The sequence below is a fragment of the Pseudogymnoascus destructans genome (assembly GCF_001641265.1).
Source record: "Pseudogymnoascus destructans isolate 20631-21 unplaced genomic scaffold scaffold_8, whole genome shotgun sequence".
Lineage (NCBI taxonomy): Eukaryota > Fungi > Ascomycota > Leotiomycetes > Thelebolales > Thelebolaceae > Pseudogymnoascus > Pseudogymnoascus destructans.
In genome coordinates, this window is record NW_020167527.1 from 1,054,718 (window position 1) to 1,072,460 (window position 17,743).

The following is a 17,743-nucleotide window of genomic DNA, read 5'->3' on the forward strand; positions in this document are numbered from 1 at the left end:
TTACTGTTCCGCCGATACCATTGTACACTGAAGTGCATAGTTGATGGAAAAGGAAACCTAGAGCTTCAACGAGCTTGGGAATAGGCGTCAATCCGTTCGCCTCTACGAAGGCAAGAGTTTGAAAATGTCACACAACGAAATCTGGGACGACTCGGCCTGTGTGGACTCGTGGAATGAGGCCCTTGAAGAATATAAGGTCCCGTAATTGTTGTCACGTGAGAAGTTTGGATATTGACCCATCACAGCATTATCATTCTCTACATGCTCGCGGCGAAAAAGTTGAAGACGCAATTGCCGATTATGAGAATGAAAGCAACTCGTAAGTACTGCATTCCACTTTCATCTGCTTTGCGGGACTGATTTCCTTTTATAGGAAAACTGCCGAACGCATAACGCAGGAGAATGGCGCCCCAGAGGAAACAGACGCCAGCATGATATTGGAAGACTCCGAGGGACCGAGGGTAAGGAAAGGAGAGGAAAACTCGTCATCACAGCAAGAGCATGAGGTAAGGGCCCTGCAAGGCAATCTCGTTGAAATCTCCCTTGGCAGTCCAATTTGATTAATATGACAACTTCAGGTGAGCGATAAGGTTTCCCTTGGCGAAGGAGATGGACAAAGCACTACGAAACCAAACGGTGGCACTTCCTCAGCACAGCCACCGTTGCCGCAGCATCTTATTGGAGCAGGTGGGTTACGTCCGACGATGGTGGAAACAGCACTGACGGTAGCAGTTGGTGACGAAAATCTGAAGAACCTCTTAATGTCATGGTATTACGCGGGCTACTACACGGGCCTGTATGAGGGGCAGCAGAAAGTCAGGCCGGCGGATGAGGGAAATTAAGGTGCTAATTGTGGCCTAATTGGCCACATCGACTGGTAAAGACTGCGATTCTGGGACAGGACGGGTTTGGAGACAGCCCGGGATGACAAATGCTGGCCTGACGCTAATACGTGTAGCCTATGCATAGCAGGTCCCAAAGAGTAGATTATTGAAAAGAAGACCCGCTTGTGCTTTCTTCTACGAAAGCACCGCGGGGCAGTTGGCCCAGGCAAACATATACTGTGGCGTACACGATTTGGAAAGGCGATGTCAGGTCATGGAGAGTACACAATTATAGATTCCTGTACCCAAGGGAACGGATTAATAAATCCCCAATAAGAACTCTTCGTCCGATAATAATTGTGAGGTTGCAGGCTGGCCGACGTGGTGTCGTTCAAGGTCGTACCCCTGCCGCTTGAGCCTCCCGGCGCCGAGGAAGCTCAAACGCGATCCGAGACACGTCTCCGACGTCAAGCGTCGAGCATTCCCACATTTTCCAAAGGCGGCCGGCCTCATCGATTTTAGCCTCCATGTTCTATGTTACATTCCTCAGTTCGAAATGCCGATACCTGGTATACTGCAAACATCGAGGCCCTGGCCCGGACGAAGTGCTTGCCGTGCGCATGGGCTGTCCATGTTTCGCGCCAGCCTAAGCCCTGGGGTTGTCGTAGGCCAATTTCATGCTTGATTTAAGTCCTCGACGTCCCCTACATTTCCTTCTTTCTTCATCACTTCCGCGTTCATACTTTCGCTTTATTGTTATTGTCTATTTTCTCTCTCATTTTTTACATTCTCGAGCAGGCTCTCGCCACTTTTATACTATTCCAACAGCTGCACTTCAGATATATACGATCTTCACGTCGTCCAGCCAAAGTCAACACTCGGATAGTTATTATTCCTTTCCGCTGAGCGATTTTATTATACTCGCATTTGTCTTATTGCAGTCTACACCACATCCTTCCGTCACCATGAAGTTCTCAGCTGTTTCAGTCGCGCTCGCTGCCCTGCCGCTTGCTTTGGGAGGGTTGGTCGCAGAGCCTATTGCCGCAAGAACCGGGCACGTAGTAGAAGTTGTCCAGCAACAGCAGAAGGGAAACCAAGATGACCAGAAGCACCAAAACGCACAGCAGCTTGCAAATGTGATTCAACTGCAAGGCAACCAGCATGCCGTCGTTAAAGAAGTCATTGTCCTATGGGCCAACAGCGGTGCCGGGGCTGCAACCTCAGTTATTAACGCTGCTGTTACTACTGCCGCGGCAGCTGCCGCTGCTGCCACCCACACCGTATGCTACCATTTTATCTCTCTCGTTCAAAGTCCTCTGCTAACAAGTGCAGGTTGCTGTTGGTGGTAGCGCCGGTCTCGTTTTCGTTCCCGATACTGTCAAGGCTGCCATTGGCGACTCGGTTGTCTTCGTCTTCCACTCCCAAAACCACACCGTCACACAATCTGCTTTCGCCAAACCTTGCGTGAAGCTTGCCAACGGCATGGACTCCGGCTTCATGCCTAACCCCAACAACACCATCGCCCCACCACCAATGATGGCCATGCAGGTCACTGTTGGCACTCCTCTCTGTAAGAAATTTCGCTCCGAGGACTTGTAATATCCAGCCTCTTAACAAATTCAACAGGGTTCTACTGCAAGCAAGGCCCCCACTGCGGAAAGGGCATGACTTTCTCTATCAACCCTACCGCTGCTAAGTCCCAGGCCGACTTCATGCAGCTCGCTATCGCCCAGAACGGCACTGGCGCCGTCGCCAACATCGTTGGAGGAACTACCAGCGTCAGGGCCAGTGCCGCCGCCACTACCGCTGCCGCTGCTGCTGCTGCTGCAAAAACTAATGCTGTCGCCGGCACTGGCATGGCCGCTGGCACTGGCGCTGCTGCAAAAACTAATGCTGTCGCCGGCACTGGCATGGCCGCTGGCACTGGCGCTGCTGGCGCCGGAAGAGCTTGCGATTGCTCTTGCTTATGCGGTGTCTCCAGCTTCCCTCTTGCTGCACAAGGAGTTGGTGCTGTCGGTGGCATGTCTGGTTAGTTCCCTCCAACTTTCTTCACAATTCCTGATCTAACGCATGGCAGGCTCGCTACCACTGGCTGCATTGATGGGTTAAGAGGTGGTTCGTTCGTCGTTGTGTAAAATTCATTGGCGCGGTTTTGAAAACATGAATTCGTGCGGTACCCACGGCGTCGCCCTTGGTAGGCTTGATGCACCGTTCTTGCATGTGGTGATAGATATATGGCTGGATCGTATTTTTGGATGTAGGCTTTAATTGTAGACTTTTGAGAAATGTATTAAGTTTTCTGACATTCATGTTGGCGTTAAACGTAGCGGCTATCATTTCAATACCTGATTTTTGCCTTGATTACACTGTCCATCTCTGCATATCCTTCCACCAATGTAATAATACTAATAATAAAGGTCTCGTACGACGCAGCAGTACGGTAATATCTTGGGACGATATGAGAATGCTTTGAAAATATTCGCTTTCCGTTAAAAACATCGCTGAAGAGTAATAAGCAATTCCAGGAAACACGATCTAAAAACAAAAACCGGCTCTACGCCGGCAACCATGCCTTTCTCCGCACTCTCATCTGAATTCCGAGGTTGTTTTTGAACCTTGTCGCCACCCCCATCACCTCTATATGAATACCGTCTTGGTAGTTTTACTTCTTTGCGGCACCATCGGCAGCTTTCTTGGCATCGGCTATAAGAAAGACTCAGATTAGTTCCATGTATTGGGCCCTTCCAGCAGTCTCTGTCTTACCTGCGGCCTGCTTCTCTCTCATCTTGGCAGCGACAGCCTCCTTGGTGCGAGCCATTTCAGAGCCGGACATCTTGTTCTCGGATTTCTGCTCATTCAATATCCATTAGCTGCTACTCTCAGATCATTTTTGACAAGCATAGACTATCTATGCTTCTCAGTAGCGATCGGCGCGAGGTCGTACCTGGCCAGCCAACTTCTTCTGGTTAGCCTCACGGGCCTTATCACGCTGGTTCCCACGAGCCATGTCGATTGAACTCGATATATTGCGACGGGGTCTACACGAGTGCCTGCCTGGCTAGCTTCTAGTTCTGCTTTGCTCGAGATGAAACTACGAAAGTGAGGCTGAGGAGGGAGGGGTGAAAGTCGAAGGGATTATTTAGGCGGTGAGAGAGTTACTGCCCAGGATCTGACTAATACGGGCTAGCGTGACAGCGACTATGGGCAGATAGGTGAATAAAGGCGCCACGCCTGATTTAACCACGCGACCAAGAAGCTATTGTCGGGCTTTGTTAGTTATCGTTCGATTTCGCGTGCTATTAAAAGGCATCTTTAAGCGCCCGTATTCCCATTTTATCAGTGCGTTTCGTATGAGGGATCAAACCACGGTGATGGCGGCTATGTTCCTGGCCTTTGGGCGCTTCGCCCCTGGCTCGTCTCGGCTACCGAGGCTACGCCCTAATAGGAAATGTTTGGTTGCGTCTCGCCCAATACAAACTATGAAACGCCAAATGATCCCAGTCTCGTCCAGTCGCTACGTGAACGTCCATACCGCGTTGAAACGGTAGTAAGCGCTGAGTAAATATACTCGTGGGCCTGCTCCTATGACTCCAGAAAAAGTATGGGGATGTGGTGTGGTCCACTGCGACCTCTCCGCGCCCCTGCTTCTTGACACTCCGAGACTGGCAGAGCAGAATGAAGGACAACGATGTCTTTTGGCATGTCTCCATCAACCAATCAGCACATGTATTGAAACAAAAGGTTTCGAGTCTCAGAGTCGCGTCAGGTAGGAGTGGCAAGTTCTTTTTGTAGCATATTGGCTATTGGATGGCAGTTGCTGTCGGCAATGATGAAGCATAATAGCGTGGGTCATAAGGAAGGATAATGATCTTCGACTGCCTTTGACGCCGTGATGTTAGAAACAGCGCGTGGTGTAGCTTAATTTTGAATAAAGAGTCGTGGGTGCCTCGCGAAGTTGAATAACATCGTTTTCCTATTGTCCGTTTTTTTATTCATTGTCTTGCTCTATTGTCCATTTCGATTCAGGGGACAATAACGACTGTGTCAATCAGCCCCCTTCTTCGCTTCAGCACTGGTATATTTGATATATTACCCCATTTCCACTTCAGAGCCGTTCTTATTATTACTATATATACCGAACGATATCTCTCTTGCCAACTCGTTGCTTCGAATCACCAGCTACTTGCTTCATTCCATTCCCTCTATCAATCAGGCCATTTACCTTATCCCAACGATACCATTCAATAGCTGCCGGCAGCCACAACTCTCTACCAAAACTTACCAGTCCATCTACATATAACAGTAAGTGCTTTGAGAAGTTCTCATTTCAGCCACTAATTGCCTCCTCAGTCCCTCGATCCTCATCCAAACACCCGCCAAAATGTTCAACATCCTTTCCCTGTTCCAAAACTTCAAGAAGACTGGCGCCGGCTATGTCATTCTCAACATCATCCGGGTTCTCAACATTATCACATTGGGTCTTATTGTTGCGGGGAGCTGGATCATGCTCGTCAGGACCGTCCAGACATCAAACTTCTTTTTCTTCGATGGCGTTACCCACTTTGCTACGAGCACGATCAGCATATTTCTGATCCTTTCAGAGCTTTGTCTCTTCAAAGGCTGGTTCTCGAGAAACTGGCCTTTGTTCAGCGAGGAGTCAGGTCTTATCACTTTGGCTTTGTCTATGACCATTCTGGGTTGCAATCTGCTTGGCAACCTCAACAAGCCTGCAACTTCGCAAGAAGCTATTGGCATATCATTCTGGAGCGTGGTCGTTGCTGGAGGCATTCTCGGCCTTGTCTTTGGAGTCATCAACTTCATTGCTCATTATGCCTTCCGCATTCGCAAGAAGGGTATTACATCCCGCCAAATCAGAGCCCACGGCGCAAAAGTCTTGCTTGACGACCTACCAAAGTCGGTGCGCAGCAACTCAACTGGACCCAGGTCGTTCGAGCTTCCCCAGTACACCAAGGAGAATGAGAACCGTCAGTCAAAATTCAGACTTGGCAACTTCAAGTTCAATAACCCAATCCGCTCGTCGCTCATCTCGAGACCAGTTCCCACCAACACCAAGCAGTTCAAGGAGTGGGAAGACCGTTGCGAACCTATCAACCACCTTCAGGTACCGCCACCAACGCGCCACCCAGCCTACACCGCATCTGTGTACAGCCGCAACAGTGGAGCATTTTAGATGCAGCATGGTTTTTGGGGGAGTTTATTAGATATGATAGCGTATTGTTTGTTTTAACTATGGAGTTCGGGGTGATGTTGGTACCGGCGTCGGAAGATTTGCATGGTCATTACGTCCAGACGGGCAGTTCACACCTTTATAAACCAAATAATATTATTTCCATCGCAGAGATTTTTGAGTAAACTATATATTCATGTCTAGCCTTTGAATTGAGGAGTATTGTGGTGAATAAAAGATTCCGTTTTCGTCATGTTGGCTGCAATGTGCAAAGTGAGAACAACTTCGTGCCTAAATTTAAAGGCTCCCTCAACCCACCCAGGTCGATCAAGAATTTTGGGATTGAAGGTACAGAACGAACAACCAGTTCTCGGGCTATACAATTCCCACTCTCTCCCTCTCTATGCTCCTCGGTCGCACTCTGCGAGCCATTCGAATAGACCGTTTTCCCAAAAGACTTCATCCACTCCACCGCTCCTATACAATGGCTCCCAGTAAGCTACCTGCCCCTCCCCCTCCCCCTCCCCCGCACCCCCATTGCCCTACCGTCGCAAGTTGCTTTGACATAGAGCGCAAGCTGACTTATTGCAGCAGCAACCCTCCCCAAGGATGTTCGTCCAATCATCATCTCCGGCCCCTCGGGCGTTGGCAAAGGCACGCTCTACAAGATGCTGCAGGATGCGCACCCGAACGTCTTCGAGACGAGCATATCACACACAACCCGGGGCGCAAGGCCAGGAGAGGCGCACGAAAAGGACTACTACTTTGTGAAGATGGAGGACTTTGAGGATCTGATTTCGAAGGAGGGGTTCGTGGAACATGCGCAGTTCGGGGGGAACAGATACGGGACGAGCAGGGAGATGATTGAGAGGTTGACCAAGGAGGGGAAGGTGGTTATTTTGGATATTGAGATGGAGGTACGTTACTCTCTACTTTTGGGGTAGGTGGAGGTGTTGGAGTTTGACTGTGGCTGACAATAGTATGCAGGGCGTTAAGCAGATCAAGAACACAACCCTCGATGCCAGATACGTGTTTATCGCACCGCCAAACTTTGAGGCTCTCGAGTCCAGATTAAGAGGCAGAGGCACAGAGAAGGAGGAGAGCATCCAGAAGCGACTACAGCAGGCGAAGGCCGAGTTGGAGTATTCGAAGGTTGAGGGGGTCCACGACAAGATCATTGTGAATGACGACAAGCAGAAGGCATTTGAGGAGTTGAACGAATTTGTTTTCGGAAAGGAGTAAATAAAGTAGGATACATATCTGTGGGAAAGAGTGAGGTGTACAAATGGGCAATTGGGGTTAAATGCCAGTAACCCGGCGCTCGGTAGCCAAGTAGACAAGAAATAGACGTATTGAGAATCTTGCCGCATAATATTCGGCATCCCAATAGAAAGCTTATTATGACAAATTGAATATCAAGTTTCGTGCTAGGTGACTTATTTATTAACTCGGGAAATGCGATTTTATACCACTATCGCGTTCCGTCGCGCTTACCACCTCGGCTTTTCTCTAAACACACTCCAGGGAACTTCATGGGATTGCGCATCTTTGGGGAATCTCTAAATTTCCAATTGAAGGTTTCTCGACATATCAACATGCCTTGACGAGGGTTCCGATAAAGGCCATGAAAATGCCTCTGTCACGATCTAATTCCTGTATTGATGTTGACTTCACACTCCAACGCGTGTTTGGCAAGACCGCTTTCAGGTATGCCATTACTACTCCCTGTCATATATTCGGATTTCAATAAATGCTGATTTCAATAAATGCTGATTTCAATAAATGCTGATTTCAATAAATGCTGATTTCAATAGACCCATCCAGCGAGAGGTAGTGATTGAGGCTCTTGATGGCAAGGACATCTTTCTCCAGGCTGCCACTTCGTTTGGCAAGAGCCTGTGCTATCAGTTACCCGCAGTAATCGATCATGGCAGTGAGTTCAGCAGAGTATAATATGGCAAGTCTTTTCTGACCTTAATAGTAACTATCGTCATTTCTCCATTATTGTCTCTCATGGTAAGTAACTGAAAAACCTTTCACCATCAATTTCTGACGTCCCACAGAGCAATCAAGTCGAGGCTCTGACGGCAGCTGGAATAAATGCAGCAGCTATAAACAGCACCACCAAGCAATCAGAGAAGCAGCAAATTCTGAGAGATCTAGCGACTGGGCATCCTCTCACTCGTCTTCTGTACATCACGCCGGAGTCATGTGCCTTGGATTACATCCGGCGCCACCTCACCCTGGTCTACGAGCAGAAAGAGCTAGCCCGTATCGCCGTGGACGAGGCCCATTGCATATCTGAATGGGGCCACGACTTTCGTCCTGCGTTCAAGGAACTGCGATGGTTTAGGGAGAGCTTTCCGGATGTCCCGGTCATGTGTCTAACGGCTACGGCGACGAGCAATGTGCGTCAGGATGTCATCCGAATTCTGGGGTTGAAAGAGGAACGTATGAAGATATTCACTATGACAACAAGCCGGGAGAATCTCCATTATGAGGTCAGATTCAAGACGGATGAGGATGACCAATTCGATGATTTCCTGCGTTGGCTCGAGAAAGTTTATGTGCGAAGGCGAGAAAACAAAGAGAGGAGCGCTGAACTGCAGGCACGAGGAGAACGGATAGACAATGTGCCGGGAATTATATACGCTCTCATGCGGAGTGAGTGCGAGAGCATTGCTAGTCGCCTCCGCTCTCACGATATAGCGGCTCGGCCATACCACGCTGGGCTCAGCACACAGGAGCGGAACGAGACGCTCACAAAGTGGGTTAACAATGAGCCTGGGTACGACGTGATAGTGGCCACAACCGCCTTTGGCATGGGCATCGACAAAGAGAACGTCCGCTTCGTCGTGCATTGGCAGTTACCCAAGTCATTCGAGGGGTATTACCAGGAAGCCGGCCGAGCTGGTCGTGACGGGAAAGCAAGCGCGTGTATCATGTATTATAGTCGCGAAGACCGGGACAGGGCCATCAACAACATTGCTCGGGACCATGCAAGAGACAGGAACAACAAGAATAAACAGAACTACGAGGCAAGGATGAAGAGTTTGCAGTATCTGGCTGAGTATTGTGAGGACACGAATATGTGTCGGCATCAGTTAATTTGCAGGTATTTTGGGGAGTCGGCGATACCGGTTTGCAAATGGGCTTGCGATTGGCATAAGGATTCCAAGGCATTGAAGAAAGCTAAGAGGGATGGGTTGGCGAGTGAGGAGTGGGTGAGCACGCAGAGGGATATGGGCGCTTTCGATGATGGGTGGGATGATGAGTATGATTGTTGACGATAGCAAATTTATGAGTATCAAGCAAACCCTATCATTGAGTAAAATCACTGTTGTATTTTTCTAGCTGTGGTCCTAAAGGTCGCCTTCGTTTTTCCTACGTTCTCCATTGTTATCATTACTGGCTGTTCATTGATTAATTGGCCGTTTGATTTGGTCATAATAAATAAATTTTAAAAAATCCGCGAATAAATTTATCTTGATTATATAACTTAACAAAAATATTTATATTAATCCCAGGCACAGCTTAAACCTTCTTCTTAAGCACACCCGAAATCCTAGGCAAGACAGAATATGGCTCATCAGTCACCTCGATGTCACCAGGGTTCTCCCACTCCCCAGCAGCGAGGATAGCCGCCTTGATATCCCGATTTATACAACACCCAACGAGTGCGCTCCAAGCAGGATTCAAACAAGCTATTCTCATATTAGCTCCCCTCCAAAACCTCCATAATATCATAACCAATACGTACTTTGCGTAACAGCTGTGGCAGTATCCTTATTCCTCACGTGCTCCCAAAATACAAAGCTCCCCCCCGCCTTCAACAACTTCCACACCTCCCTCATCACACTCTCGACATTCCCCACCGCGCACAGTACAGTATCCAAACTCCTCTCTGTAACCCCCTCGCCTCTCAAAAGCTCGCTGTCCTAAACGCCACACGCGATAAAGTTGTACTTATCCCCGAGATCAGCTTTCCTGACTTTTGCAGCAATCACATCTCTATACTTGGGGTTGGGGTCAACGGCGTAGATGAAGTCTACGAGAGATGCATCGTAGCGGTGGATTTGGTTGCCTGGTCCGGGACCTAGCTCGAGGATTGTGCCTCGAGCGGACCGGACTAGAGAGGGGACATAGGTGGTGTCTTCAAAGGCGATAAAGCCATTGGCTGTGCACGAGAGTTAGTATATAGTTGGTTGGGTTGGAATAGGAAAGTTACAAGTTGTGATGAAGAGATTTGCCGCAGCGGCATCACGAATTCGTTAGGGACGTGCAAGTGAGGCGAGACCATCTTTGCGAAGTGCTTCTTTGAGAGCGGCGCAGTGAACTAGTTTGGGGAATTAGTATTTTGATATAGATGAGGATGGGAAAGGAGGTTTACATGTGATGGGTAACCAGATGAGCTGGAGTGGGCGGCCGATGGTAGTGAGGCGGTTTTTGAGGGCCATGGTGCTTTATTTTATATAAGCTGCAAGTATAAAGATAACAAGTTTGGTGGGGGTGGTGGTTTTATATACCCGTTCTGAGGGTTGGCTAGACCCTGGGCGGCAAGCGCTAATAAATAAGCACGTAATATCAAGAGATGGGGATTTGGGTGGCATAAAGCAAGACCGGAAGCTGCAGGATTCGGTAACTCATGCATGACTACCCACAGTTAAAATCAACCTTTGAGTTCTGAAGATAATGTATTCTATTTATACATTATTACAACAAGAGGGGCACCTATTTCAAGGTGACCAGTTCCTCGGCACTTGTTGGATGGATAGCCACGACGCTATCAAAGTCCTTCTTCGTTGCTCCCATCTTGATCGCAACTCCGAATCCCTGCAACATCTCTCCAGATCCCAGGCCAAGAATATGCAGGCCGACCACCTTCTCATTAGGTCCCTGGCAAATAAGCTTGTACTTCGTGGGGCCCTTGTCCTCCGGCTCCATCATGGCGTAGTACATTGCCGTGAAGCTGGTGTTGTAGACCTTGATATCGTCCTTGCCGTACTTGGTAATCGCCTCAGGCTCTGTAAGTCCAATGGACCCGACCTCTGGGTGTGCGAAGACAACAGATGGGATGTTCTCGTAGTCCAGCTTGGAGTTGACGAATTGAGGGCCGCCGAAGAGACGGTCCGCTAACCTGCGACCAGCAGCAATGGCGACAGGTGTAAGCTCCCACTTGCCAACCACATCGCCAATCGAGTAGATGTTCTCGACGTTGGTGTTTTGATACTCGTCTGCGACAATTTGGCCCTTGGCGTCTTGCTTGACACCTACCGACTCCAGACCGAGCCTCTTAACTTCTGGGGCACGACCAATAGCCCAGATGAGCGAGTCGACGTTCTCTAGCACGCCGGCGCCCTCCGAATCCTCGTAGTGAATCGAGAGCTGGCCAGTCTTAGCGTCCTTCTCGATCTTGTTTTGTTTCGAAAGCTTGTGAATCTTAATACCAAGGCGCTCGTACTCGGCAACAATCGCATCCTGGAGCATGGGGTCGAAAGAGCGGAGGAACTTGTCATGGCGGATGAATAGATGGGTCTCCGTTCCCAATGCATTGAACATGCCAGCAAACTCGATAGCTATATAGCCAGCGCCTACCAAGGCGACCTTCTTTGGCTGGGTCTCGATGTCGAAGAAGCCGTCACTGTCCGTGCCGTGCTCCGCGCCAGGAACGTCTTGTGGTATAATTGGGTGGCCACCGACGGCAAGCAGGATCTTCTTTGCGCGAATGGTAGCCTCGGTGCCGTCATTGAGCTTAACGGTCGCCTCGTTCTTGCCAGTTACAGTAGCATAACCATGGATATGCTCGACCTTATCGTTGTCTAAGTTGCGTGCATATATTCCGTTGAGCCTCTTGATGTATGCATCGCGCTTCGTCTTGAAAGCCGGCCAGTTGAACGGAGCTGTCTCCTCCACAGAGAACCCATATGCCTTTGCTTCGTGGATGGTCTCTGCAATAGCGGCAGCGTTCCAGGTAACTTTCTTGGGCACGCATCTACGATGAGGTTAGCACGATTCTTGAGCAACGGACAGAGAACAGAGACATACCCAACGTTCACACACGTTCCACCTAGTCGTTTGGCCTCAACGGCAATCGTCTTGATGCCATACATGCCGCTCGCCCTCCTGGCGCAAGCTAGTCCACCACTGCCGCCTCCAATGACTAAAAAGTCGCATTCCTTCACGATTGGAGCCATGATTCTGGTTGTGCTGGAAAAGTGTCGAGAAACAGAAACGAGCCTGGAGCTAGTTTTTGCAGAGCTAGAAGCTCGAATGGGAGCTGCGCGGGAAAGAATGGTGAAGGCGTTCATGGGTGGTCGCACCACGAGGCGGGGTGCCGTGGTTGATTTATAACTTGGGATGGCGTTGGATGGCGCGGGGACTGCTTCAAGGTAGCGTGGGGCCGCAGAATTGATTTGACATGAAGCCAGGTCTCGACCCGCGGATAACGGCTAGCTTGGTTAAACAACACCAATTGTTTGAAGCCTTTATACATGCATGCAGCAGGCTTTTAAGAAATAGGAAATGATTATACCACAGGCCGATGTTTTGTTGCCACGGGATTACCAATTTATTTGATAACAACGGACATGGGCCGAGGCTGGCATCGATTCGTAGATTTAGTAAGCAAATCCCGACGTGCATCATCAGCCTCGTCGCGTCCAATACCAGTAAATTGTTAGTACACTGTCGCGAACCATAACTCAATTTGCAGCCAACTGGACCCTCAAACCCCGCCAAATCCCACCAAACCCCGGATAATGGATGGCCCTCCAACTCCTCTCTACCCTTAAAGGGGCGGCACTCAAACAACTCGCGTTTAAATGCGGCGTATCAACTTCTGGCGTGAAGGCCACTCTCTGCCAACGATTACAAGATGAGATTCCTCTCTTACCTGGGCCTAAAATGGCAGGGAAATCGGAGACGAAGGGACAACCGATGAGAATATTGAGTATAGATATGGGAATTCGCAACCTGGCCTACTGCGTCCTCGATGTTCCAACGGATTCCTCTCTACCCAAACTGGTGGCATGGAAACGCATTGCAGTATCATCAGCACCAGTACCGAACAATAACAAAAGCGAGCTGGCTGCAACAGTAGAAAAGGAATCTTTCGAACCGCCTGCCCTCTCGGCCGCCGCATTCAAGCTTCTCCACAAGACTCTCCTGCCCCATAATCCAACCCATATCCTCATTGAACGCCAACGCTTTCGTTCCATGGGCTCCCCAAAGATCCTCGAGTGGACAGTAAGGGTTAACATGCTGGAGAGCATGATCTACGCTATTTTACTTACCCTCCGAGAGGAAGGTGCTTGGAATGGAACTGTGATTCCAATTGCTCCCGGTAAAGTGGGACCGTTCTGGTTGGAGGGCGAAGAAGCTACCACTGCCTCTTTGGAGGAAGTGGAAACAGGGGGGTCTAGTCCCGCTGCAGTGATGGAGACGAAGACACGGAATGCTAAGCTCGCAAAGGCTCTTAATAAAGGGGCCAAAATAGACCTGGTTCGCAACTGGCTGGCCATAGGCGACAGGGTTGAGGTGGATTCTCCGGATGTAGAGACGCTCGTGATGGCGTATTTGGACAAATGGGATAAGAAGCCCGGAGGCGTTAAGGGGAAAAGGCCTGCCAAAGATTCTGTAGCTACCATTGAAAAGATGGGCAAGCTTGACGACCTTGCGGACAGCCTTCTCCAAGGTATGGCATTCATCCAGTGGGAGGAGAATAAAAGGATAGCTAGGGAGAAAGGGATAAGCAGCTTGCTGGAAGCAAAGTAATGCAAAACCATAATTTCTTATTGTTTGGTATACAACATTAACACGTCTATTCTAACATTTCCCTTTATTCTGTATGCGGAGCAGATGCAAACCTAATGTATAAAGACAATCAAGAGAACCACAAGGAAAATAAGTCTATTGGTATACTGAGATCTGCCACTGCAAAATATCCGAACTCGATTTCATGAACCTGGCGAGTTTGATCCAGCTTTCCCGTGTACTATAGCGAAGATGGCGGTCGTATGCGTAACTCGATAATATTTGATGCCCCTGACGGGTGACGCGTCATGATGTTTCAGGGTCAGGGTCCACCTGATGCCAACATGACGCGTGGGGCGAGAATAAACCACATTTGCTAAGATAACATGAGATCACTGCACATAATGGACGCAGGCACGAGAAAATCCGCTCTGGACTGGACGTTTATAGCAGCTGGCTGGCGAGGCCGGAAAGGACGACGACTGATCCAAGGAGAACGCTGGAGCCGGCCTTCAAGCTGAAACCGGCACCGGTCGCAGTGGGCGATGCGGCGCCTCCACTGTGAATTGTTAGCTATGAATCTCGTTGGGGTTATGCGATGGACACGAACGTTTTGGTGGCGGCGGCATTAATCACAGCGGGAGCAGTGCTGGAGCCAGAGTAAGAATCGGAACCAGAGCCCGAGTCAGACTTGGATCCAGTCTGGGTTGGGGCGGAAGTCATGGAGGTGGAGGTTGGGAGAGCTATTAAGCGTCAGATTATGGTCCTCGAGAGGGTAAACAACAGCCCAACGTACTGATGGTGACACCGCTAGCAAGGCAGGTAGAGGAGTAGATCTTGACGGCCGCGGCCTTGTTGTCGCCGCTGCACTTCTCGGTGATGTTGCCGTAGAAGGCGTCGAGGCCGGACTTGCAGAGGGTTGGGATATCGGCTGGGTTGGATTGCTCGCTTTTTGGGGTTAGTTGGACTCTCATGGTTCAGCAGGCTCCAGGGGATCATACCCAAGGGCAGCAATCAAGCAAGCAGGTGGCGTGGCAAGGGCGACGCGTGCGAAAGCCGCGATGGCAACGAAGAAGAAGGAGGCGTGCATTTTGGTATCTATAAAAGAGTAAAGCGCGAGGTAATTGGACGATTGAAAATGAGCGGAGTCTCTGAAAAAGAGTGTTGGTTCCTTAAGGAGAGTGTAGAAGAGCGAGTCTTCTAAATAGTACACAAGTAATGAATGTGGTGATTGAATCGCTGTTGTGAGGTTGAAAGATGGAATTGAAGGTCAAGGTTCCTGGCCGTCCCCGAATACTCCGTACCTTGCTTGGCGTTAGACCCGCACGTCTCAGGAGATTATGTTCTATTTCAGGGATACGATGGAACAGATTAGTTCCCTTTAGGAAATATTCTGTACTTCTCAAATGCTGCCACTGTCAACGACCTAAATGTTCCTTTACTTTGAAGGTTTGATTGGAAGTATTAAGTTCTTCGAACAAGTAAATACTACGAGTTATAGACATCTACCTACCACTACGGAATGGGGAGTTTCAGTCACGCTTATGATTATCATGGTACTGGAAAAGATGTAGCAACAACTCCATCTTGTAACATTCTCGAATTAGAATTGGCTAATGCAAGAAAAACAAGCAACGCAGTGAATATCGACCCCATCTCAATGGGTTAGACAGTGCCCAGTCCCTTTCAATGAGACTCCTTGCCTTCGCGATTGGACAAACATCATCTCGCTTTCATAAAACCTTGGGTAATAAACAACATATTAAATCTCGACTCAGTAACCGTTCATAGTCATCCTCTGGGAGCCCCTGCTCATCTCGCGATCCGCCGCAGGGCTGATTGGTCGGCTGCCGGCGTGTCCAGCAGCACTGCTCTCCTTCAGGGCCAGAAGCTGCTTGGCACGGAAAGTCTCGTAGTGGATCTGAGACGTCGTCTCGATCAGGTCTTGCAAGTGAGTGCGAGTGAGGAAGTTGCGAAGGTACACAAATTCACAGTGGTTCTCATCCTCGACATTGATGATACCCCAGCGGTTTTGGCGACCGCGAACCTGCTTGCCCGCGACGATGATGGACTTCTCAGAGCCGACAACAGCGAAGGGAATGATGTCCTAAAAACAAGTTAATGAGAATTCTGGCGAAACGTATACAAATACAGTACCTTGATCTGCGCATTCAGGGCGCGCTCCTCCTCGTCAAGCTCATCGTTGTCGTATGGGTACATCTTTAGGTTGTGGAAGGCGAACTCCTCCTTGATTCTCTCCTTGAATGCGCTGCGCTCCTCGAGTGTTAAAGAGTCGGACTTGGCGATAACTGGCACAACGTTGACAACGTCAGAGAGCTTCTTAAGCACAACGATATCGATTGGCTTCAAGGCGTGTCCGGAAGGCTGGATGAAGAAGAGGCAGCAGTGAATGCGGGTATCTTGGATGTAACGCTCTCTTTGAGCAGTGAGCTCCTTGCGGAGGTAGGCCGAGTGCTGGTCCTTGATGTACTTGACGATTGGGTCCCAGCATCTGTCGTTGTTTACTTGGTCGCCGTAACCGGGGGTATCGACAATGTTCAGGCGGAGTCGCACGCCGTTCTCCTCGATAATGTGCGACACGGTTTGGATCTCGGTCGTGGAGCGGACTGGCTCATCTGGAGCGAGACGTCCCTTCGAATCGATGAGGTGGGATGCGAAGATGGTGTTGATGAGAGTGGACTTTCCGAGACCGGTTTGACCTAACAATGTAGTTAGCAATTGCCTCGTAAAGTATAGTTAAATTGATCTGTAGATCTGTCTATAACATACCAACGCAGATAACATTGAACTGGAAACCGCGCTTCAGGAGCTTGCGCTCGATCTGCGATGTGATGCTGTCGAAACCAACATGGCTCCGTGGGAACACCGACTGTGCTGCATTTCTCTCCTGAGTGGCAGACATGATGGAGTCGACAAGTTGGATATTATTCAGGTGTCCTTGGTTCAATTAACTGGAGATATTTGAAAACGAGGGAGAAACGTGACTATGTCGTCGTCTGTGGAAGGTCAAAGTATCTCTCTCCGCGAGGTAATCGCCAAATTTCCCATTAAGTCGCGGGTTCCAAGAACCCCTTTCTCGCCAGGAACTTTCCAGGCTACATCCGGCTTAGCTTTTTCCGACCTTGAGAATTGGCGTGGTCCGTGCTGCACGAAAAGCGTGATGCGCCGAGAGACGCAGCGAATTAATTTATATAGCTTCATGTACAAATCACCCATTGTATGAGCTACTGTCGCGACATCAATCCCTAATCTCTTCAAAATGGCGGCAGTACAGTCAACATCGTCGATTCTCTCCTTCCTACTTCCTCGTCTGTCCGCACCAGCAGCATCAGCCGCTTCGCGGTCTACGACTCTCTTCTCGAGATACGCCTCAACTCCGATTCTCCCTACGATTGCTTTCGCCATTCCCGCGTCGATACGTCTCAATGTTCCTTCTCTGCTTGGCGATATTTGGGAGTCAGTTCTCCGCGCTGTGCCCAAGAAGAAGACATCCCATATGAAGAAGAGGTCGCGCTTCATGGCCGGCAAAGGGCTGAAGGATGTTACGGAAATAAACAAGTGCTCAGCATGCGGGCATGTTAAGAGAGCTCATTTGCTGTGTCCTTACTGCGTTAAAGGTACGCTTAATGATATTTATAATTCCGGCGGGTGGAACAATGCTGATATTTCCTACACAGAGATCCAAGACATGTTCAAGGCGACGATGAAGAAGGCATCTGGGACGACTGGGACGACCAAGTCTGAATAAGTGCACTGTATAATTTGGAGACTGTAAATTTGAAATCTCATGGCAGAGAGATCTGGCATTGCAACTGGCGTTATTCAAGGGCGATGGGAAAGCGAAGAATGGTAGTAATGGCTACATGCGATTACCAATGTGACAATACTGTATAAAATATAACAAAAGATTGATCTCACTAGATAGAGATTGAAATGTTACAATACGTATTAACATAAC

General features: G+C 49.3%; 12 protein-coding genes across 12 annotated transcripts; 7 read left to right on the plus strand and 5 right to left on the minus strand.

Moving 5' to 3' along the window:
• Positions 1-124: 124 nt before the first annotated feature.
• VC83_03988 (uncharacterized protein) lies at positions 125-842 on the plus strand (the record flags this gene model as incomplete). Its single annotated transcript, XM_024467625.1, has 5 exons — positions 125-196; positions 246-319; positions 374-506; positions 579-687; positions 733-842. 5 exons carry the CDS (start codon positions 125-127, stop codon positions 840-842), a joined length of 498 nt encoding a protein of 165 aa, XP_024324915.1.
• A 659-nt stretch (positions 843-1,501) lies between these two features.
• VC83_03989 (uncharacterized protein) lies at positions 1,502-2,933 on the plus strand (the record flags this gene model as incomplete). Its single annotated transcript, XM_024467626.1, has 4 exons — positions 1,502-2,104; positions 2,157-2,394; positions 2,451-2,852; positions 2,902-2,933. 4 exons carry the CDS (start codon positions 1,502-1,504, stop codon positions 2,931-2,933), a joined length of 1,275 nt encoding a protein of 424 aa, XP_024324914.1.
• Positions 2,934-3,130: 197 nt separating this feature from the next.
• Positions 3,131-3,935, minus strand: VC83_03990 (uncharacterized protein). Its single transcript, XM_024467627.1, has 3 exons — positions 3,769-3,935; positions 3,588-3,672; positions 3,131-3,527 (listed from the first exon to the last, which is right to left on the minus strand). Exons 1-3 carry the CDS (start codon positions 3,829-3,831, stop codon positions 3,487-3,489), a joined length of 189 nt encoding a protein of 62 aa, XP_024325108.1. The 5' UTR covers positions 3,832-3,935; the 3' UTR covers positions 3,131-3,486.
• Positions 3,936-5,205: 1,270 nt separating this feature from the next.
• On the plus strand, positions 5,206-6,015 carry VC83_03991 (uncharacterized protein; the record flags this gene model as incomplete). The annotated part of the gene is made up of 1 exon (XM_024467628.1): positions 5,206-6,015. One exon carries the CDS (start codon positions 5,206-5,208, stop codon positions 6,013-6,015), a length of 810 nt encoding a protein of 269 aa, XP_024325131.1.
• Positions 6,016-6,280: 265 nt separating this feature from the next.
• Positions 6,281-7,380, plus strand: VC83_03992 (uncharacterized protein). Its single transcript, XM_024467629.1, has 3 exons — positions 6,281-6,506; positions 6,604-6,929; positions 7,000-7,380. The coding sequence occupies exons 1-3, from the start codon at positions 6,416-6,418 to the stop codon at positions 7,252-7,254; spliced, it is 672 nt and encodes a 223-aa protein (XP_024324972.1). The 5' UTR covers positions 6,281-6,415; the 3' UTR covers positions 7,255-7,380.
• On the plus strand, positions 7,381-9,458 carry VC83_09631 (uncharacterized protein). The gene is made up of 4 exons (XM_024473044.1): positions 7,381-7,719; positions 7,827-7,945; positions 7,994-8,028; positions 8,076-9,458. The coding sequence occupies exons 1-4, from the start codon at positions 7,637-7,639 to the stop codon at positions 9,297-9,299; spliced, it is 1,461 nt and encodes a 486-aa protein (XP_024328812.1). The 5' UTR covers positions 7,381-7,636; the 3' UTR covers positions 9,300-9,458.
• An 88-nt stretch (positions 9,459-9,546) lies between these two features.
• VC83_03993 (uncharacterized protein) lies at positions 9,547-10,469 on the minus strand (the record flags this gene model as incomplete). The annotated part of the gene is made up of 5 exons (XM_024467630.1): positions 9,547-9,716; positions 9,773-9,950; positions 10,005-10,189; positions 10,292-10,348; positions 10,403-10,469. The coding sequence occupies 5 exons, from the start codon at positions 10,467-10,469 to the stop codon at positions 9,547-9,549; spliced, it is 657 nt and encodes a 218-aa protein (XP_024325067.1).
• Positions 10,470-10,486: 17 nt separating this feature from the next.
• GLR1 (Glutathione reductase) lies at positions 10,487-12,320 on the minus strand (the record flags this gene model as incomplete). Its single annotated transcript, XM_024467631.1, has 2 exons — positions 10,487-12,004; positions 12,058-12,320. The coding sequence occupies 2 exons, from the start codon at positions 12,318-12,320 to the stop codon at positions 10,744-10,746; spliced, it is 1,524 nt and encodes a 507-aa protein (XP_024325066.1). The 3' UTR covers positions 10,487-10,743.
• A 595-nt stretch (positions 12,321-12,915) lies between these two features.
• Positions 12,916-13,785, plus strand: VC83_03995 (uncharacterized protein; the record flags this gene model as incomplete). The annotated part of the gene is made up of 1 exon (XM_024467632.1): positions 12,916-13,785. The coding sequence occupies one exon, from the start codon at positions 12,916-12,918 to the stop codon at positions 13,783-13,785; it is 870 nt and encodes a 289-aa protein (XP_024324971.1).
• Positions 13,786-14,208: 423 nt separating this feature from the next.
• Positions 14,209-14,854, minus strand: VC83_03996 (uncharacterized protein; the record flags this gene model as incomplete). The annotated part of the gene is made up of 4 exons (XM_024467633.1): positions 14,209-14,323; positions 14,375-14,507; positions 14,561-14,712; positions 14,766-14,854. The coding sequence occupies 4 exons, from the start codon at positions 14,852-14,854 to the stop codon at positions 14,209-14,211; spliced, it is 489 nt and encodes a 162-aa protein (XP_024325064.1).
• A 170-nt stretch (positions 14,855-15,024) lies between these two features.
• Positions 15,025-16,810, minus strand: CDC10 (cell division control protein). Its single transcript, XM_024467634.1, has 3 exons — positions 16,555-16,810; positions 15,922-16,484; positions 15,025-15,871 (listed from the first exon to the last, which is right to left on the minus strand). The coding sequence occupies exons 1-3, from the start codon at positions 16,685-16,687 to the stop codon at positions 15,539-15,541; spliced, it is 1,029 nt and encodes a 342-aa protein (XP_024325065.1). The 5' UTR covers positions 16,688-16,810; the 3' UTR covers positions 15,025-15,538.
• Positions 16,811-16,996: 186 nt separating this feature from the next.
• VC83_03998 (uncharacterized protein) lies at positions 16,997-17,739 on the plus strand. Its single transcript, XM_024467635.1, has one exon. The coding sequence runs from the start codon at positions 17,045-17,047 to the stop codon at positions 17,531-17,533; it is 489 nt and encodes a 162-aa protein (XP_024325132.1). The 5' UTR covers positions 16,997-17,044; the 3' UTR covers positions 17,534-17,739.
• Positions 17,740-17,743: the final 4 nt, after the last annotated feature.